Here is a 22935-nt window from a genome sequence, read left to right on the forward strand (position 1 = left end):
ATATGCAGATGACACCACACTTATGGCAGAAAGTGAAGAACTAAAGAGCCTCTTGATGAAAGTGAAAGAGGAGAGTGAAAAGTTGGCTTAAAGCTCAACATTCAGAAAACGAAGATCATGGCATCTGGTCCCATCACTTCAGGGCAAATAGATGGGGAAACAGTGGAAACAGTGTCAGACTGTATTTTTTGGGGCTCCAAAATCACTGCAGATGGTGATTGCAGCCATGAAATTAAAAGACGCTTACTCCTTGGAGGGAAAGTTATGACCAACCTAGACAGCATATTAAAAAGCAGAGACATTACGTGGTCCATAAAGGTCCATCTAGTCGAGACTACAGTTTTTCCAGTGGTCATGTATGGATGTGAGAGTTGGACTATAAAGAAAGCTGAGCACTGAAGAATTAATGCTTTTGAACTGTGGTGTTGGAGAAGACTCTTGAGAGTCCCTTGGACTGCAAGGAGATCCATCCGGTCCATCCTAAAGGAGATCAGTCCTGGGTGTACACTGGAAGGACTGATGTTGAAGCTGAAACTCCAATACTTTGGCCACCTGATGCGAAGAGCTGACTCATTGGAAAAGACCCTGATGCTGGGAAAGATTGAGAGCAGGAGGAGAAGGGGACGACAGAGGATGAGATGATTGGATGGCATCACTGACTCAGTGGACATGGGTTTGGGTAGACCCCGGGAATTGGTGATGGACAGGGAGGCCTGGTGTGCTGCGGTTAATGTAATTGCAAAGAGTCGGACATGACCGAGCAACTGAACTGAATTAGAACTGATTCAAATGTGGTATTTTTAGTGGCTCAGTTATATTCTGTTTTGTATATGTACCACGACCTTCTTATCCCTTTGTCTGCTGATGGACATCTAGGTTTCTTCCATGTCCTAGCTGTTGTAAACAGTGCTGTGATGAACACTGGGGTACACCTGTCTCTTTCAATTCTGGTTTCCTCAGTCCGTATGTCCAGCAGTGGGATTGCTGGGTAGTATGGCAGTTCTATTTCCAGTTTTTTGAGTAATCTCCACACTGTTCTCCATAGTGGCTCTACTAGTTTGCATTCCCACTAACAATGTAAGAGGGTTCCCTTTTCTCCGCACCCTCTCCAGCATTTATTGCTTGTAGATTTTATGATAGCAGTCATTCTGACCGGCGTGAGATGGTACCTCATTGTTACTTTGATTTGCATTTCTCTGATAATGAGTAATGTTGAACATCTTTACATATTTTTGTTAGCCATGTGTATGTCTTCTTTGGAGAAATGTCTGTTTAGTTCTTTGGCCCATTTTTTGATTGGGTCGTTTATTTTTTTGGTATTGAGCTGCATGAGCTGTTTGTATATTTTTGAGATCAGTTCTTTGTCAGTTGCTTCATTTGCTATTATTTTATCCCACTCTCAAGGCTGTCTTTTCACCTTGCTTATAGTTTCTTTCATTGTGCAAAAGCTTTTAAGTTTAATTAGGCCCCATTTGTTTATTTTTGCTCTTAATTCCATTACTCTGGGAGGTGGGTCATAGAGGATCTTGCTGGATTTATGTCAGAGAGTGTTTTGCCTATGTTTTCCTCTAGGAGTTTTATAGTTTCTGGTCTTACATTTACGTCTTTAATCCATTTTGAGTTTATTTTTATGTATGGTGTTATAAAGTATTCTAGTTTCATTCCTTACAGGTGGTTGACCAGTTTTCCCAGCACAGCTTGTTAAAGAGATTGCCTTTTCTCCATTGTATATTTTTGTCTCCTTTGTCAAAGATAAGGTGTCTATAGGTGCATAGACTTATCTCTGGGCTTTCTTAAAGAGATGTATTTACACGAAATCAATTAGTTACTGGTCTACAGTGAACCATGGTGTTTGATTTTGAAAAACTATGATTTTAAAAATATAACAGTATTTGCTCAATTTAGGAAGTAGCATGTTTGAAAGTTTAATGATCCAGGAGGTTGTTTTGAAATGCATAAGTCAGAATTCTGTCTCTAGACAATGAGTTATAGGCAGTTATCAGTGGTAGACAGATTGTAGAGTCAGGAGTATAGCTTATACTTCTTTTTATCCAATTATTGGCTCTGTGACTTTGAGTTAGATGCTGAACTCTCTGTGCCTCAGTTTTCTCATCAGCAAAATCAAGGTGATAACAGAACCTACCTCATAGGTCGTTGTATAGGTTAAATTAGTTAATATTCATAGAGGGCATAGAATAGTCTTTGACCATTTATCGCCTATGTTAGTGTTTATTACTAAATTCGTGAATGTTGTTTACAGTGACTTATTTGGGTACACACTACAAATCTGGTTCAAGTCAGTTTAATTATAGTAACAAAGAATGAGTTCTCACTGGGTGCTTTATACTATGCTAGACTCCAGCGTGATTACCATGTAAAATTAAAAGAGGAATTTAATTTCTACAAATGTGGGATTCATTCTGGTCCTCTCTGTTTCTTAGTGAATTCCTGCTGCTTCTCTGTGCTTTTGCTTCCCCATCTGTTAAATAATTCTAATTATATTCCTGCTTGCTTTCCAGTATATTTCCAAGGGAAATCATCATTCAGATATAAACTCATAAACACTATGATTAGCAAGTTTAACCTCTTTGATTCTTTTAGAATCCAATCAAAGAGACATGCATAAATCATGAATCCAAAGAGATTCCTCTCAATTATTAATGTTTTCATTAAATAATAACTTTTCTTTTAAATTGTCTTATCTTAGTTTTGTTTGCCTATATGCTGTTTTCTGTCTAGACTTTCACTTTCCTAAGGTCAATTTATGTTTTTGGAAATTTCTTTAAAAAAAATAGCTTGGATTTTTTTCCCAGAAGAATATTAACTTTGTTGTTCAGTCACTCAGTCGTGTCCAACTCTTTGTGACCCTGTGGAATACTTATATAAATACTATAAAAAAAAAACCCTGGAAATTACAGAGAAATGAAAGAGAACAAAATCATCCATGTGATCATCAGCAAACATTTTGTAATGGTTATTTTATGCATAATCATATACATGGGCTCATATACAGAAACTTGTATTTTAATTTTGAACTTAATGTCATACCATAAATATCTTTCCATGTTATTAGAAATCTTGGTAAACATCATTTTAAATTGGCTGCCTAATATACAAATGTAGTGTACATACCAGATTAAACATATATAACTATTTCTCTATTATTGAACATTTAAGCTATTTCTTTTTTGGAAATGAATTCTCCTGCAGTTAATATTTCTGTGCAAACCATTGTTTTCTTTTTGCTCATTCACTTAGTATCCATTCTTAGAAATAGGTTTAGAGGGCTAAAGAGTCTGAACTGGTTTCTTAAAACAATGGGGTTTTGAGGGAACATGTAGAAAACTCTCATGGTTGCTACCTAGGAAAGCTGGGACCACTGGGAGAGAGGACTTGAAGGAATTTTGCTTCCATTCTCTGCAGGGCTCTCTGCTGGCTGAGAAGTGATTGTGGAAGAGCTGCAGTGTTGGGCACATCTTGATATTCCTCCCTCACCCCAGTCACATCACAGGCCACCGTCTCCTGCAGTGCCATCCGCACGCTTGCCCATACTGCTGAATGCTCTGCCAAGATTTCACGTTGTCCACTCACCTTTTGCAGCCAGACTGGACTTTGGAGCAGCCTTAAAGCTACTTCCTAGTACTGTAGGAATCCAGCTGCTCAGGTCCCTGTAATAAGTATTATTCTCCTGATACTAATTCCTTGCAATTTCCTGGCCCTTTACTGGTGTGATGAGCCTATTCCTGTCTCTTCATCTGTCCCTGATGGGGATGGCTTTGTTCATATCTAAGGGGTGCATAATTGTGAATAACCATCATTAGGCAAGGTCTTGATGATTAACTCTTCTGAATAATTAAATCTCTTAATGGGATGGATCCTGGACTGGCAGCCAGCATGCCTACATAGCAGATACTCTTTGCTGTTATCAAGCAGGTAATCGTTGTTGCTCATCACCCAAAAAGTGGGCATTCTCAGCTAAGTTGTTGGGTCTGTGACACTGAGTTCCCAAAGCTATGATTGATCCATGACCACAAGACATCTGTGAACTGATATAATGGCCAACATCTGTGGCTTCACATAAGGAATTCTATATTCCATTGGCATGTTCTGAGAGTAGCCAAAGTCTCTGGCCCCCATCCCCAACTCTGCTCTTTTCTTCAGCCCACACCTAACCATCCAGTTCATTGCTGTGCTATCTCATAATACCTGAGATCATTCCCCACCCCCCCCTTTTTTTTTGATTGACTCTGCTGTAGCTCAGGTCACATTATCTCACACTAACCTTCTAATTTTTCTTTCAGCCTTCAGGCTTGCCCTGTACCAGTCCTTCTCCAGTTTATAGTCAAGAGTTTTCTTTCAGAACAAAAATTTGACTATGCCCTTCTCTAGGTAAAATCCTTCAGGGGTCCACACTTCTTTTCAGATGATGTGTTGACGCTTTGCCCAGGCTTACAAGACCCTTCGTGATGTGCTCCTACTTAGGTCCCTGCCACAGACCTCCACCCAGAATATTTTTTCTTTCTTCCTCCTTTTGAGGGAACTTGCCTTGCATGTCTCGGACTGGGTTATTGGTATTCTTGCTGTATTTCCTCTAGGCCTGTACCTTGTCCACCTACCACCTGACACATCGGGCTGTATTTTCTTTTTATCATGTATCTCCAACACATATTAAGGTCCCTGGTACATAGCATACATCTAGTAAATGAATTTGCTCAAAAGACTCTCTTCTTTGCCTTGACAGTATTTGAGAGTAAAAGTTGACACTAACAAATATATGTCAGTCACATATCTGTGTTCAGACCTCTGGCAGACTTTGTATATTTCAGTAAATATAATAGATAAATAAGAAAATTTAGTAAGTGTTCTAAAGTGTAAACAGCTTTTTTTTCAGTAAATGCAGTACCCCAAATTTTTGATTGTACCGGGTCTTCGTTGCACGGCAGGTGGGCTTTTTCTAGTTGCAATGAGTGGGGCTACTCTCTAGTTGGGGTGCGCAGGCTTCTCCTTGTGGCTTCTCTTGCTGTGGAGCGTAGACTCTAGGGCACATGGGCTGCAGTAGTTGCAAAACATGGCTCTAGGGCTTGGTTCAGTCATTGTGATGCATGGGCTTCCTTGCTCTAAGGCATACAGAATCTCCCTGGACCAGGGCTCAAACCTGTGTGTCCCCTGTATTGGCAGGCAGACTCTTGAGCACTGGACCACCAGGAAAGTCCTGGTTTAAACTTTTTATCCCGTGTGTGTGTTTGTACTTATACAATCGTAAGTATACACACACGTTTTGGTGCCTTTGTTTCCTTGGGATGGGCCTCTAGATATGAGATTCCTGAGTGGAAGAAAAGCAGTATGTTAGAGTGCTCTTTCCCAAAATTGTTGACAATAGAATATGCTGCCCCTCATAAATTATTTCTCAATCTCTTTGAGTACAAAAAGAGATCTCATTATTGTTTTGCATTGTGCTTTGCTTGTTGACATAGAGCATCTCTTTATGTTTGCTAGCCATGTAGGCTTGTTCTTCTTCGACATTTTTTTTCCTAATCCTTCCCACCAAGAAATTTAATACCACAGATATATTACATATTTACTGTATGTATACCTGTGTTTTATTAATAAAAAAGTATAACTTTCATTTTCACATACATCTCTACTCTCACACAGGAAGGAATCAATTGTTAGTCCCTTTAGGGTAATAGCACCCCTACAGGGAATGCATGTAATAGATTCTTAGTAGGCCTTCTCCTAAAATGTGTCTCTTATAAGAATTCTTAATTAGCAAATACATCAAACACATATCCACATCACACTGCTAACCAATTATTTCTTCCCATCGTCTTCCTTCTTGGCTTTTAGTGTTATTTACTCTTTGGTTAGAGCCCTTTATTGCATATGTTCCTCATATGGGTTATATAGTAATACAGTCTCTAAACCTGTATATATCTGAAAGTATTTTTTTCCTTCATGCTGGCAGTAAAATTCTTGACTACATAAAACACTCCTGGGCGTCACTCTTTTTCTTCCATAGTTTCTCACCACCAAATGCTGCTTTAGTGTTGCCAACATTTAGCTCCATGCTAATCTGATCCATTTTGCTTAATAGTTACCTTTTTGTTTTGTTTTGTTTTTGGCCAGGCGTTTGTAAAAATTCCTCTCTTTCCTTGGTGTTGATTAATTTTACAGAATGTGCCTATATGTGACTTTCCACATTATATTTGCTTCTGTCCTCAGTTATCTTTTTGACACATAAATCTATTTCTTTTCTCAAGTTAGACACATTTTTCTTCTTTTATTGCAAACCCCTCCTTTTTGTCTCTTTTGCTCTTCCAATACACCTATTAGCCACATGATGCGTGTGTGTGAGCTAAGTCACTTCAGTTGTGTTTGCCTCTTTGTGACCCCATGGACTGTAGCCCGCCAGGCTCCTCTGTCCATAGGATTCTCCAGGTGAGAATATTGGAGTGGGTTGCCGTGCCCTCCTCCAGGGGATCTTCCTGACCCAGGGATTGAACCCACGCCTCTCATGTCTCCTGCATTGGCAGGTGGGTTCTTTACCACTAGCACCACCTGGGAAGCCCTAGCCACATGGTATATATCTTCAATTTATCCATCTCCCTTTTCTCCCCTTGTCACCATATGTTTCCATGTATGTGTGTGTGCCTGCTTGTCTGGGCTTTGATATATTTATTCCATTTCATCTTTGGGCCACTGATTTGGGTCTCAACAGTATTCTTTAATTACTTTTTTTAATTTAGCTCTAAAATTGTACAGTGTTAGTGCAGCCATGTCTGACTGTCCTTGAGTACTCATATTGTGTCTTAGCTCCACCTCCTGTCTTCTTGAGTGGCCAGTGCCCATTGTGTCCAAGCATCTCCCTTGATGGATCCTGTTAAGTGTATTGGTGTTTTATTTTATCAGCTTATTAATGGCTTTCTTTCAGGTGAAGGAGGGGCTGTATTAGATGGTTAACCTGTCTATCACAGGTCAATTGAAGAACATCTTCCCTCCCGGCCGCCACCCCCTATAGTACTTCACATTCCCAGCCCCAGGCCTTGAGATTTGCCCCAGCTCCTGTGCAGTCTCCTGGAGAACAGGAGTACTTGGTCATTCATGTTAGACAGGGACTGACTCTGCAGGTACATTGGTATCCAGAACCGGATTCTGCTGGTTGTTAAATGCCTTCCAGCCCCAGAACTGCTTAGTTCAAAGGAGTTAGATATACTGGAGCTGGGAGGGAAAGGAGAGGAAAAGACTTGGATATAACTTTCTTTCAGATACCCCTTATGAAAGAAAGAATACCCCTTTAACATAAAGTGGTCATATAGAGAAAATGATAGTAAATCAGCATATAGAAAATCAGCATCACTTAATTTTCTTGGGCCTGATTATCCTTATCTATGAAGTGGGGAGACTGGTAGATCATTGATCGCAAAGGTATCTTCCAGCTCTGACATTCTCAGTTTCAGTATTCTAATGATTCTGCATCAGTATGATAAAGGGGTGAGGTTCAGTGGTTTTACAGCTGTTTTCTGTGGAGCCCTGGGGAAATGCACAAGAGGACAGAGATGGACTGATGGAGATGCTTGGCTTAAGTTTTCATTTAAATGAAGAGTTTAACTGTTAAAACAAGTTTGAAAACCATCACCATATTCTATATCATCTCCAGAATTAATCTTACAGAGCATGACTTTATTCTGATTTCTCTTTGGTATTTTTGCTTTTCCCCCTTCACATTTTATTGTGGAATTTTATCCTGTCCATGAGTTGTTTTGGGTCAACAGAAATTGGCAGGATTTATAACCTCTATTCTCTTGGGTTAAGCAGTCTCTTCAGAGCCACAGAGGAGCTGAACTGGATCTCTGTCCTTGGGGTACCACTCCCTCCCTCTCCAGGACAGTACTGTCTATCATAAGGTTTTAGCAGATTAAAAAAAAAAAAAAGGCTTAAAGTAGGTCAATGTGCCTGAGCCACTAGCCATCTTCAAGATTATTTATTTGAGTTTAAAATGTTGGCTGATGTATCTCACCAGAAAGAGCGAGTCTTTAAAATACTGAAAACATGATGAGTATATTTAACTCAGAAAGCAATAGTCCTAACTGCAGATCTCAGCATAGAATAAGTGTTTCATACCTTTTGAAGTAATTATATTTTGAATGTCCTCAAGCCCAGGTACAGAAATTCTACCCCAGCACAAGTTTATTACAAGTGAGCACTATAATTAAAAATTTTAAGAATCCTTGGTGTAAGTAATCAGCACATATGATAGGCTACCCACTCCAGTATTCTTGGGCTTCCCTGGTGGCTCATATGGTGATGGGTTCGATCCCTGGGTTGGGAAGATCCCCTGGAGAAGGGAAAGGCTACCCAGTCCAGTATTCTGGCCTAGAGACTTCCATGGACTGCATAGTCCATGGGGTCGCAAAGAGTCAGATGCAGCTGAGGGAAAAGGGCTTCCCTGAGCTATCAGGGAAGTAAAAATAAGGCTTACTTAATGATAGTCTGCCACTATCTGTAACTTTTGGAGTTTCAATTTTCATTCGTGTTTGAGAGTTCTGGTTTTTATTTTAAATCTCACAAAAATCACACAGTGGGAATCACTTTAAGGCACACAGCCAGAAATACAGATAGGTTAGAAGATCTCCTGTGTTTCGTTTTTGCTAAACATATTGTTAACTAAGAACAACAACAACAACAAAAGTTTGTTTAAAAATACTGGCTCACTAACCATGGGGACTCACAGAACACACAAAGTACGTATGCCCTTTGCCTGAGTGAAAGTGAAAAATACAAACATTTATGTGACTATGAGATGGCCATGCATCTAGGCTCTAGAAATCTGGGCTATGCAGGCATCAGCCAGCCTTCAAGGGTGTGTGACAAGAGTGTAGCAACTTGGCAGAGTGACAAAGCTAACAGAGAGGAGGTCGTGCTGGTGGCAGGCAGCTTGGCAGAAAGTCCCACAAAGTCCCACCAAGGGCATCTTCCCTTACACCCAGTGTCAGAGCCTCTCACTGCCAAGCCCTCACTTCTCCATAGTAAATTTGAAATTTATATGGACCCTGAAATCAGCAAATCAGCAACCGTTTCTTCCCTATCCATCTCCCTCTGCCTCCTTATATCTCCTTCTCTCTCCCTCTCCCTCTCCCCTCTTACTTCTTTATTTAAAAAGCAATTTGCAACTACCTAATGCCCTCATTCGACATCCCTTATGGTGGCTCAGACGGTAAAGTGTCTGTCTACAATGCAGGAGACCTGGGTTCAATCCCTGGGTTGGGAAGATCCCTTGGAGAAGGAAATGGCAATCCATTCCAGTACTATTGCCTGGAAGAGCCCATGGACAGAGGAGCCTGGTAGGCTACAGTCCATGGGGTCGCAAAGAGTCGGACACGACTGAGTGACTTCACGTTCACGTTCATTTTGTGGGGAGGCTGCCTCCAGGTTCTGCATGTGGAGTAATTTGGTCACTTTTTTCCAGGCTTATTTGTTTCTCATAATTTTATTTATTTGTTTGTTTTTGGCTGTGCTTCATTGCTGCATGCAGGCTTTTCTCTACTTGGGGGAAATGGAGGCTATTCTCTAGTTGCTGTGTGCAGGCTTCTGATTGCAGGCTTCTGTCGAAGAGGATGGACTCTAGGGCATGCAGGCTTCAGTAGTTGTGGCACGTGGGTTCAATAGTTGTGGTTCCCAGGCTCTCAAACAAGGCTCACTCTGTGGTGATCTTTCCCGACCAGGGATCAAAGTCATGGGATCTTCCCTGACCAGGCATCAAAGTTGTGTCTCCTACATTGGCAGGTGGATTCTTTACCACTGAGCTACCAGGAAGCCCAAATTTGGTCACTTTTGACGAGTTCTTTTTGGGGCAACCTTTACCAGCACGGTTAGACAAAAAGGAAACTTCCATGCCTGGTACGGGGTGCAACTCCTCCATCCTCAAACATGTGGGGATTTTGGATCTTAGGCGATACTGCACCAGCTCCAGGCAGGAGATGGCTGGATTATGCCAGACACTCCTCCCTGCAGTCAGCTGGCACCCTAGCACAGGCATACCAGCCCTTTGCTCCTTCACATTCCAAAGCTTTAGGGTTTTGATCTTTGGTCTCTTTGTTTTCTAAGACCCAATTGCAAGAATCACTGCTCTGCATCTCCATTCCATCCATTTACTTTCTTAGTCTTCAAATTCTTTCTGCATAATCATTATCAATACTCTATTCTAATCAAAGTAAGATAAAACTTTACCACTTGGGGGCCATTAAGACCAAAGCCTTATTGCCTGTTTAGCCTATGAGGGCTTTTGAGTTTGTGGCTGAATAACACAAACCTGAAAAACCAATAAAGGAAGACCAGTTCCCTCTTATGATAAGGAGAAGGAGTCTATGAAAACACTATGGAAAATAGAAAATAAACAGGATAACATTGCAATCCACTCACTTGCAATGATGTAATGAACCCACCACTATGCAGAGTCTCCCTGAGATTGATTTAAAAAATTTATTTTTTACTATAAAAATTATGTTCGTGAAATCTAATAAAGGAAAACTTTATTTTTTTCAGTTTTTTTAGGCTAGGGTAATAATTATAGATTTTCAGTTGAATTCCATAAAACAAATTTGAAATGAGAAAGTGAATTTAGGTAAATCCCTCATAGGTAGTGAAAGTGAAAGTCACTCAGTTGTGTCCAACTTTTTGTGACCCCATGGATAGTCCGTGGAATTCTCCAGGCCAGAATACTGGAGTGGGTAGCCTTTCCCTTCTCCGGGGAATCTTCCCAACCCAGGGATTGAACCCAGGTCTCCCACATTACAGGCGGATTCTTTACCAGCTGAGACACAAGGGAAACCTGGAGGGCTCCAGTCCGTGGAGTCACAAAGAGTCGAACATGACTGAGCAACTAACACTGGATAAGTAGTCATGATTCTCCCCATAATAGCTAACACTTAAAGGATACTTACCTACTAGTAACCCTTAATCCTCACAAAAACCCTTTAAAGTAAATATTAATATTATTGGCATTTCACTGAGGAAGAAAGTGAAATTCATTTCACTGAATTAAGAAACAATTTGTAAACTGGAAAATCAGCTGGAATCTGGGTCTTTCTGGGCCCAGTCACAACTGTTTAATATTCTCTGCCTCTTCATGTGTAGATACTTAAGAGTTCTTGAAAAAGTAAAAAAAAAAAAAAAAAGAGTAAATTTGCATTGTAGCATTGAAATGATTATTGCAATAATTGTTGAGTTGCACAGTACTCAAAAAAACAATGTAATCTGTGTTTGTACTACTACTCCATTTCTATAAACTCTTTTGAAAAAATTTTCCATGAATACCAAGTGCTGAAGTGCTTGCCTTTTAAAATTTGAATGAATAGTTTTAATTTTCAATGTTTATTTATTCCTATTTAAAACAGCATAATTTTAGGTTTTCTGACTTTGGTTCTGAATGTTTTTTCTAGGGTCAACGTCTTTTCGAAAAGTTGCTCCAACTGACTTCTCAAAGTATTGAAATCAAGCTAGTGAGTGATGTAACAGCTGATTCAAAGGTATTAGAAGCCTTGAAATCAAAGGGTAAGGCCAAGGTTGACATGGTACTCTACCTCTGGGTGTTCTGTTCCCGTACATTTAATTCTATTTAGAGTAGTACATGATTTCTTTATACACAATTTCTTTATAATCAACACACTTGACTTAGTACACTTCTTATTTGTCCTTTGAAAAACAGCCTGATTAAAGCCTTTAAATGAGAGAACTAATTAATCAATTCTACTGGGATTTTTAAAATAGTGTTGTTGCATATTAGCTTATGCAAAGGACTCTACTGGCCATTAGATGATAATTAACTAGAAAGAAGAATCTTTCCCTCTGTAAACACTTCAGTGATGTGATTAGAGAGAAGAGCCACTTCTATCAGAACAAACATTGGATTTCTGGTTTTCTCTTGACCGTTGGATGGACATTCTCTTTGTGCTACATATATTGTTTGAAATAATATAGTCAGAGGTAGGAGTCTATGAGTCACTGCCTTATTCACGACTTTTAAGGTAATTCTGCAGGAGACCATCATTTGTTTGGTCACTTTACAATTTGCTTCACACTTTCTGAACACTGAGGATAATTATGAAATAAATTTCTTCATTTTGCTGTATCTTTACTAACTGAACTCTCACTTATAAAGAGCTTTTACTGATTTATAAAAAAAAATACATATATATATACTCTGAATTTGCTATGCAGACTGTAAGCCTGTGAATGACATATAATAAATGTCAGAAATTTATTATTAACAGAAATAACAGAAATATTTTGATGAACCATTTGAAATCTGTGTTGGAATACTTTGCTTTGGGGTATCTTTTATTTTTTTAGGGAGAGTTCCTAGGCTTTTGGTAAAGTTCCAGGAAGGTTTGTCCTGAATAGTTCACAAAAGACAGGTCAATGTAAGACTAGCCATAAGCAACTTCAGCTGTGAAGGAGTTCCTGAGGTTGGAAGTTAATCGAATCTATCCTTCCTCCCCTCCCCTGCCCTCACCTTGGCAACCGCAGGCCTGTTCTCTGTGGCGGTAGGTGTTCATAGATAGGGTCGTTTGTGTCATATTCCAGATTCTGCATGAGAGTGAAATTGTGTAGTATTTGTCTTTTTGTTTCTGACTGACTCACTTCACTTAAATATGATAATCTCTAGTTGCATCCAGGAATCCTAATGAGCATTCTTTGGGCATTTTCAGATCATTTTGGCTTCCTCACCACAAAGAATTTACCAAACAGTAAATATTTAATTGGCATTTCCTTGTGATTAAATCTTACTCATCTAAGTCAGAACTTTAATATCTGAAATAAGAATATCACACGTTCATTTTCCTTAATAACTCTATTTTAAAAATAAATCATTAATTATATTTTATTTCTCCATGATTGTTTAATAACTTGTGGTAAAACAAGAAATGAAAATTGGCAATTATGTGTATTAGATAGTTCATTTTTACTTTTCAAAACAGTTCAGATTTGGAGATCAGCAAGCTTTTCATAGTAACTAGTCTGATAAAACTCTAAAATATTACTTGAAAAAGAAAATATGGCTTTAGCTAGGATAAAATATTTTGATTTCAGGTTTACAAGCATATAAAAGGTAGAGGTTGTTTCATATCAGAGGGGCAAACAGCTTTGATTAGACTGCTATCCCTTAATTCCTAATTTTAATTTCCAATTATCTGCTCAGAATTTTAGAAAAAAGATTACCACAGAAGAGTTTAATAGTTGATAGAGCTACATCTGGGTGATGCTATTTTTCTAGTGCCACAAATGCTAGCTATCTCATAGCAATACAATCTGTACATTTTAAGTATTGTACAAGTAGTACCAATTTCTCATTATTAATCAGTGTGTTCACAGAATACTTCATAATGCAAAACTTGACCTATAGAGAAAAATATGCAAAAATTTCTATTTGTCAGTGAAAGCTGTTTCTATTTTTCCACCAGTTTTATTGAGATATAATCAACAAATTTGGGTCAGGAAGGTCCTCTGGATGAGGGCATGGCAACACACAGTATTCTTTCCTGGAGAATCCCATGGACAGAGGAGCCTGGCAGGCTGCAGTCCACAAGGTCACACAGAGTCAGATGTGACTGCAGTGACTTAACATGAATGCACACACATGCAATCAACAAATAAAATTATATATATTTAAATGGTACAATGTGGTGATTTAATATACATTGATGGTCTGAAATGATGACCGCATTAGGGTTAATTAATCACTTTACACAGTTACCTTTTTTTTTCTATTTTGTGGTGAGAACTCTTAAGATTTACTGTCTTTACCAAATTTCAAGTGTGCAATACAGTGTTATTACCTGTAGTCACTATGCTTTACATTAGATCTATAGAACTTACTCATATTTTTAAATTGAATTACAGTTGATCTACAATGTTGTGTTAATTTCTGCTGTACAACAGAGTGATTCAGTTGCACATATATGTACATTCTTTTTACATTCTTTTCTATTATGATTTATCATAGGATATTGAATATAGTTTCCTGTGATATATGGTAGAACCTTGTTTATCAATTCTATATATAATAGCTTACATCTGCTCACCCCAACTTTCCACTCCATCCCTGTCCCAACCCCACTTGCACCTTGGCAACCACAACTCTGTTCTGTATGACTGTGAGTGTATTTCTGTTTCATAGGTAGGATCATTCGTGTCACTTTTGAGATTCCACATACAAGTGATATCGTATAGTATTTGTCTTTTTCTTCCTGACTTCACTTAGTTGATAACATCTAGTTGCATCCATGGCTGCCGCAAATGACATTATTTCATTCTTTTTCACGGCTGAGTACTGTTCCACTGTATATACGTACCACATCTTCTTTATCCACTCATCTATCGGTGGGCATTAGGTTGTTTTCATGTTTTGGCTATTGTAAACAGTGTTGCTATGAGCATAGGAATGCATGCCATTTTTTGAATTATAGTTTTGTCTGGGTATATATGCCCAGGAGTGGGATTGCTGGATCATATGGCAATTCTATTTTTAGTTTTCTGAGGAACTTCCATACTGTTTTCCATAGTGGCTGCACCAGCTTACATTCATACATTACAGTTCATACATCTTATGAACAGCATAGGAAGATTCCCTTTGCTCCATACCCTTTCCAGCAATTTGTTATTTGTAGATGTTTTAATGATGTCCACTCTGAGTGGTGTGACGTGGTACCTCAATTGTAGTTTTGATTTGAACTCTCTTAGTGGTGTTGAGCATCTTTTCATTGGCCATCTGAATTTCTTCTTGGAGAAATGTATATTTAGGACTTCTGCCCATTTTTCAATTTTTTTTATTGCTGTTGTTACTGAGTTTTATGAGCTATTTATATATTTTGGAAATTAAGTTCTTGTTGGTTGCATCATTTGCCAATATTTTCTCTCATTCTTTTCATTTTGTTTATGGTTTCCTTTACTGTGTAAAAGCTTGTAAATTTAATTAGATCCCATATTTTAATTTTTGCTTTTATTTCCACTGCCTTGGGAGACTGACCTAAGAACACATTGGTATAATTTATCTCAGAGAATGTTTTGCCTATGATTTCTTCTAGGAATTTAATGGTGTCATGTCATATTTAAGTTGTTAAGCCTTTTTGAGTTTATTTTTGTGTATGGTGTGATTTTTGTGTATTGATTTACAAGCACCTGTCCAATTTGCCCAACATCACTTGCTGAAGAGACGTTTTCCCGTTGTATATACTTACTTCCTTTGTCAAAGATTAATTGACTATAGGTGTGTGGGTTAATTTCTCAGTTCTCTGTTTTTGTGCCAGTACCACACCATTTTGATTACTATATCTTTGTATTTAACAGCATTGTCTGAAGCCTGAGAGGGTTCTGCATCTTGCTTTAGAACTTAATCATCACTGAGGACTTCCCAGGTGGCACTAGGGGTAAAGAACCTGCATGCCACTGCAGGAGACATAAGAAACAAGGTTTCAATCCCTGAGTCCAGAAGATCCCCAGGAGGAGGGCATGGCAACCTACTCCAGTATTCTTGCCTGGAGAATCCCATGGACAGAGGAGCCTGGAGGGCTACAGTGTGTAGGGTCACAGAGAGTCAGACACAACTGAAGTGACTTAGCACACATGGATGCCTCTTATAACTGAAAGTTTGCACCCTTTGACCACCATCTCCCTATTTCTCCCAAACACACTCCCCCAGTCCCTGGTACCTATTGTTCTACTCTCTGTTTCTATGAATTTGACTTATTTATTTATTTATTTTAGGTTCCAGAGTTCAATGAGACAACACAGTATTTGTCTTTCTCACGCTGGCTTATTTCAGTCAGAATAATGTCCTCTAGTTTCATCTGTGTTGTTGCAACAAGCAGGATTTCCTTCTCTCTCATGGCTGAGTAACATATTCCACTGTGTGTTTGTTTGTGTGTGTATGCATGCACCCATCTTCTTTATCCAGTCATCCATTAACAGACTCTTAGCTTTGATATATCTTTGTTAATGTGAACAATGCAACAGTGAACATGGAAGTGCAGACATCTCTTCAAGATACTGATTTTTGTTTCTTTTGGATATGTACCAAGAAGTGGGACTGCTAAATCATATGTTGGCTTTATTTTACGTTTATTTTTAGAAACCTCCATACTGTTTTTCATAGTGGTTGTACCAATTTACAGTCCAACAAACAGTACAAAGAGTTCCCTTTCTCTACATCCTCACCAACACCTATCTCTTAGCTTTTTTATAAGAGCCATCTTAATGCATGAAGTGACATCTTGTGGTTTTGATTTTCATTTCCTTCATGACTAGCAATGTTGAGCACCTTTTCAGGTTCACTTCAGTTCAGTTCAGTGACTGAGTCGTTTCTGACTTTTTGTGACCCCATGGATTGCAGTATGCCAGGCTTCCCTGTCCATCACCAACTCCTGGAGCTTACTTAAACTCATGTCCATCGAGTCAGTGATGCCATCCAGCCATCTCATCCTCTGTTGTCCCCTTTTCCTCCTGCCTTCAATCTTTCCCAGCATCAAGGTCTTTTCAAATGAGTCAGTTCTTTGTATTGTGTGGCCAAAGGATTGGAGTTTCACCTTCAGCATCATTCCTTCCAATGAATATTCAGGACTGATTTCCTTTAGGATGGACTAGTTGGAACTCCTTGCAGTCCAAGGGACTCTCAAGAGTCTTCTCCAACACCACAGTTCAAAAGCATCAATTTTTCGGCGCTCAGCTTTCTTCACAGTCCAACTCTCACGTCCATACATGACTACTGGAAAAACCATAGCTTTGACCAGATGGACCTTTGTTGGCAAAATAATGTCTCTGCTTTTTAATATGCTGTCTAGATTGATCATAGCTTTTCTTCCAAGGAGCAAGTGTCTTTTAATTTTTGGCTGCAGTCACCATCTGCAGTGATTTTGGAACCAAAAAAAAAAAAAAGTCTCTCATTGTTTCCCCATCTATTTGCCATAAAGTGATGGGACTGGATGCCATGATCTTAGTTTTCAAAATGTTGAGTTTTAAACCAACTTTTTCACTCTCCTCTTTCACTTTCATCAAGAGGCTCTTTAGTTCTTCTTCACTTCCTGCCATAAGGGTTGTGTCATCTGCATATCTGAGGTTATTGATATTTCTCCCAGCAATCTTGATTGGTACCTGTTAACAATTTATATGTCTTCTTTGGAGAAATCTCTATTCAGGTCTTTTGCCTATTTTTTATTCAGGTTATTAGTTGGTTTTTTTTTTTTCACTGAGTTGTGTGAGTTTCTTATTTATGTATTTTATTGGATATATGGTTTGCAAATATTCTCTCTCATTCTGTAGGTTGCCTTTCCATTCTGTTGATTGTTTTCTTTCTGAAAGGAAGCTTTTTAGTTTGATGCTGATCCACTTGTTTATTTTTGTTTCTGTTGCCTGGCTTTTGGTGTCATATTAAAAAAAATCTTTGGCCAGACCAATGTCAGGATGATTTTTTCTATGTTACCTCCAGAGAGTTTGACAGTTGCAGATCTTGCATTTAAGTCTCTAATCCATTTTAAGTTAATTTTTGTGAGTGGTGTAAGAGAGAAGTCCAGTTTCATTCTTTTGATAACACCTCTATTTTTAATTTTATGTTCTGATTTTCTTTTAGCCACATTATTAAAAAAGAAGGAGGGGATGCTGTGTTCATTTTATCACATTCTAAGTGTGATTCTTACCAACAGTTATTTGAATTCAAGAAAGCTATATTCATTCATCATTGATAATCCATGTTTCTATTCTCACATTCATGGATTACGTTTCCAAAACTTAAAAGGAATATATATGCCTAACTATGAGAATAGGGGCATTTGTAAATTTTAAAATTAATACAGGCGGCTCCTATTCCAACTTGGAAATTTTACACAGTAATTTTTTTAACTGCTTGCTCCTTAATTAGAGATCTCAAAAATAATTTGAGATTTTTATGCTTATTGAGACTTTTTAACTTAGGTTTTCTGGTTTATAATTATTCCAAAGCCTAATTGTACAAGTAGGTATGGTTGTATCTGTTAATTTCAGGTAACCTTAACAGGTGGATTTTATTAACTTCTCCAAAGAAAACTTTATATTATTCTGGCTTTCATTTCCACCCTTTGAGAGGTTGCCAATTTTGAAAAACCTCAAAGTTTTGTAAGGTCTTTTCTTGACAAAGTGAAGCACTGTCCTAGTGAATACTTCAGGGTGGGTTCCTTTCGGTAGAAGAGCAAGTTAAGCTGATCTGGTAATAATTGAGATAAACATCAAGGTGCCCTTGCTGTCACCCAGGTATGTTTTCATTTCACACCTTCTCAAAGTGGTTACCAGTTTTGCTTATGCTTGGGTGCATAAAGACTGGTGCCTTTGTTTAATTTATAGCAGACAAAATTCATTGTAAGGAATCTGTCTTCTACTTTTCTTTACAGAATACAAGCAAGGCAGGAGCTTCTTTGAATGCAATGCTCCTTAATGATAATTAGAATACTAATTAGCATAGCACTTAGGAGCTTATACTTTGGTGTCATATAGACTCGTGTTAGAAATCTGGACTTGTCATTTACTGGTTGTCTGAGGAGGCCTTACAAATATCTGAGAAAAGAACAGAAGTGAAAGGAAAAGGGGTAAAGGAAAGATATACCGTCTGAATGCAGAGTTCCAAAGATTGGCAAGGAGTGATAAGAAAGCCTTCCTAAGTGATTAATGTAAAGAATAGAGGAAAACAATAGAAGGGGAAAGACTAGAGAGCTCTTCCAGAAAATTAGAGATACCAAGGGAACATTTCATGCAACGATGGGTACAATAACAGACAGAAATGGTAAGGACCTAACAAAAGTAGAAGATATTAAGAAGAGGTGGCAAGAATACACAGAAGAACTATACAAAAGGGATCTTAATGACCCAGATAGTCACGATGGTATGATCACTCACCTAGAACCAGACATCCTGGACTATAAAGTTAAGTGGGGCTTAGGAAGCATCACTACGAATAAAGCTACTGGAGGTGATAGAATTCCAGTTGAGCTATTTCAGATCCTAAAAGATGATGCTGTACAAGTACTGCAGTCAATATGCCAGTGAATTTGGGAAACTCAGCAGTGGCCACAGGACTGGAAAAGGCCAGTTTTAATTCTAATCCCAAAAGGCAATGCCAAAGAATGTTCAAACTCCCACACAATGGCACTCATCTAACCCACAAGCAAAGTAATGCTCAAAATTCTCCAAGTGGGGCTTCAAAAATATGTGAACTGAGAAATTCCAGATGTTCAAGCTGGATTTAGAAAAGGCATAGGAACCAGAGATCAAATTTCCAACATCGATTTGATCTTCAAAAAAGCAAGACGATTCCAGAAAAACATCTACTTGTGCTTCGTTGATTATGCTAAAGCCTTTGTGTGGCTCACAACAAACTGTGAAAAATTCTGAAAGAGATGGGAATACCAGACCACCTGATCTGCCTCCTGAGAAATCTGTATGCAGGTCAAGAAGCAACAGTTAGAAACGGACATTGAACAATGGACTGGTTCCAGACTGGGAAAGGAGAACGTCAAGGCTGTATATTGTCACCCTGCTTATTTAACTTATATGCAGAGTACATCATGTGAAGTGCTGGCTGGATGAAGCACAAGCCGGAATCAAGATTGCTGGGTGAAATCTCAGATATGCAGATGACACCACTCTTATGGCAGAAATTGAAGAGGAACTAAAGATCCTCTTGATGAAGGTGAAAGAAAAAAGTGGAAAAATTGGCTTAAAACTTAACATTCAAAAAACGAAGATCATGGCATCTGGTTGCATCAGTTCAGTTCAGTTCAGTCACTCAGTCATGTCCAACTCTTTGCGACCCCATGGACCGCAGCACACAGGCCTCCCTCTCCGTCACCAACTCCCAGAGTTTACTCAAACTCACCTCCATTGACTCGGTGATGCCATCCAACTATCTCATCCTCTGTTGTCCCCTTCTCCTCCTGCCTTCAATCTTTTCCAGCATCAGGGTCTTTTCCAATGAATCAGTTCTTTTGCATGAGATGGCCAAAGTATTGGACTTTCACCTTCAGCATCAGCCCTTACAATGAATATTCAGGACTGATTCCTTTAGAATGGACTGGTTGGATCTCCTTGCAGTCTAAGGGACTCTCAAGAGTCTTCTCCAACACCACAGTTCAAAAGGATCGATTCTTCGGCACTTAGCTTTCTTTATAGTACAGCTCTCACATCCATACATGACCACTGGAAAAACCATAGCCTTGACTAGATGGACCTCTGTTGGCAAAGTAATGTCTCTGCTTTTTAATATGCTGTCTAGGTTGATCATAACTTTTCTCCCAAGGAGCAAGAGTCTTTTAATTTCATGGCTGCAGTCACCATCTGCAGTGATTTTAGAGCCCCCCAAAAATAGTCTGCTACTGTTTCCACAGCTTCTCCATCTATTTGCCATAAAGTGATGGGACCAGATGCCTTGATCTTTGTTTTCTGAATGTTGAGCTTTAAGCTAATTTTTTCACTCTCTTCTTTCACTTTCGTCCAGAGGCTCTTTAGTTCTTCTTCACTTTCTACCATAAGGGTGATCTCATCTGCATATCTGAGGTTATTGATATTTCTCCCAGCAACCTTGATTCCAGCTTGTGCTTCATCCAGCCCAGCATTTCTCATGATGCACTCTGCATATAAGTTAAATAAGCAGGGTGACAATATACAGCCTTGACGTACTCCTTTTCCTATTTGGAACCAGTCTGTTGTCCATGTACAGTTCTAACTGTTGCTTCCTGACCGGCATACAGATTTCTCAGGAGGCAGGTCAGGTGGTCTGGTATTCCCATCTCTTTCAGAATTTTCCACTTTATTGTGATACACACAGTCAAAGGCATGGCATAGTCAATAAAGCAGAAATAGATGTTTTTCCAGAACTCTCTTGCTTTTTTGATGATCCAGTGGATTTTAGCAATTTGATCTCTGGTTCCTTTGCCTTTTCTAAAACCAGCTTGAACATCTGGGAGTTCATGGTTCACATATTGCTGAAGCCTGGCTTGGAAAACTTTGAGCATTACTTTACTAGCATGTGACATGAGTGCAATTGTGCGGTAGTTTGAGCATTCTTTGGCACTGCTTTTCTTTGGGATTGGAAAGAAAACTGACCTTTTCCAGTCCTGTGGCCACTGCTGAGTTTTCCAAATTTGCTGGCATATTGACTGCAGTACTTGAACAGCATCATCCTTTAGGATTTGAAATAGTTCATCACCTTCAGTAGCTTTGTTTGTAGTGATGATTCTTAGGCACACTTGACTTCACATTTCAGGATGTTTGGCTCTAGGTGAGTGATCACACCATCGTGATTATTTGGGTCATGAAGATCTTTTTTGCACAGTTCTTCTGTGTAATCTTGCCACCTCTTCTTAATATCTCCTGCTTCTGTTAGGTCCATAACATTTCTGTATTTCTTGAGCCCATTTTTGCATGAATTGTTCCCTTTGTGTCTCTAATTTTCTTGAAGAGATCTCTAGTCTTTCCCATTCTATTGTTTTCATCTATTTCTTTGCATTGATCTCTGAAGAAGGCTTTCTTATCTCTCCATGCTATTCTTTGGAACTCTGCATTCAGATGGGTATATCTTTTCTTTTCTCCTTTGCTTTTCACTTCTCTTCTTTTCACAGCTATTTGTAAGGCCTCCGCAGATAGCCATTTTGCTTTTTAGCATTTCTTTTCCATGGGGATGGTCTTGATCCCTGTCTCCTATACAATGTCATGAACCTCCGTCCATAGTTCATCAGGCACTCTGTCTATAAGATCTAGTCCCTTAAATCTATTTCTCACCTCCACTGTATAATCATAAGGGACTTGATTTAGGTCTTACCTGAATGGTCTAGTGGTTTTCCCTACTTTCTTCAATTTCAGTCTGAATTTGGCAATAAGGAGTTCATGACCTGAGCCGCAGTCAGCTCCTGGTCTTGTTTTTGCTGACTGTATAGAGCTTCTCCATCTTTGGCTGCAAAGAATATAATCAATCTGATTTCGGTGTTGACTGTCTGGTGATGTCCATGTGTAGAGTCTTCTCTTGTGTTGTTGGAAGAGGGTGTTTGCTATGACCAGTGCGTTCTCTTGGCAGAACTCTATTAGCCTTTGCCCTGCTTCATTCGGTATTCCAAGGCCAAATTTGCCTGTTACTCCAGGTGTTTCTTGACTTCCTACTTTTGCATTCCAGTCCTCTATAATGAAAAGGACATCTTTTTTGGGTATTAGCTCTAAAAGGTCTTGTAGGTCTTCATAGAACCGTTCAACTTCAGCTTCTTCAGCGTTACTTACTTTTGCATTCCAGTCTTCCTGGCCCCATCACTTCTTGGCAAATAGATGGAGAAACAGTGAGAGACTTTATTTTCTTGGGCTCCAAAATCACTGTAAATGGTGACTGCAGCCATGAAATTAAAAGATGCTTGCTCTTTGGGAAAAAAGCTGTGCCAACCTAGATAGCTTATTAAAAAGCAGAGACATTACTTTGCCAACAAAGGTCTGTCTAGTCAAAGCTACGGTTTTTCCAGTAATCATATATGGATGTGAGAGCTGGACTGTAAAGAAGGCTGAGCACCAAAGAACTGATGCTTTTGAACTGTGGTGTTGGAGAAGACTCCCGAGAGTCCCTTGGACTGCAAGGAGATCAAATCAGTCCATCCTTAAGGAAATCAGTCCTGAATATTCGTTGGAAGGACTGTTGCCAAAGGTGAAACTCCAATACTTTGGCCACCTGATGTGAAGATTCAGCTCATTTGAAAAGATCCTGATGCTGGGAAAGATTAAAGGCAGGAGGAGAAGGGGTGACAGAGGACAGGATGTTTGGATGGCATCACTGACTCAATGGACATGAGTTTGAGCAGGCTCTGGGAGTTGATGAAGGACAGGGAAGCCTGGCGTGATGCAGTCCTTTGGGTCTCAAAAAGTCGGACACGACTGAGTAACTGA

General features: G+C 39.1%; 1 protein-coding gene across 1 annotated transcript in view; it reads left to right on the forward strand.

Annotated features, from left to right (window-relative positions):
* PLD5 (phospholipase D family member 5) overlaps positions 1-22935 on the forward strand; it is a 390092-nt gene that overhangs the window by 243645 nt on the left and 123512 nt on the right. Inside the window, exon 4 of the mRNA XM_068986433.1 lies at positions 11439-11550. Within this exon, the coding sequence (XP_068842534.1) occupies positions 11439-11550 (112 nt within the window). The remainder of the gene's footprint in view (positions 1-11438; positions 11551-22935) is intronic.

Source organism: Capricornis sumatraensis, chromosome 14 (assembly GCF_032405125.1).
Source record: "Capricornis sumatraensis isolate serow.1 chromosome 14, serow.2, whole genome shotgun sequence".
Classification (NCBI taxonomy): domain Eukaryota; kingdom Metazoa; phylum Chordata; class Mammalia; order Artiodactyla; family Bovidae; genus Capricornis; species Capricornis sumatraensis.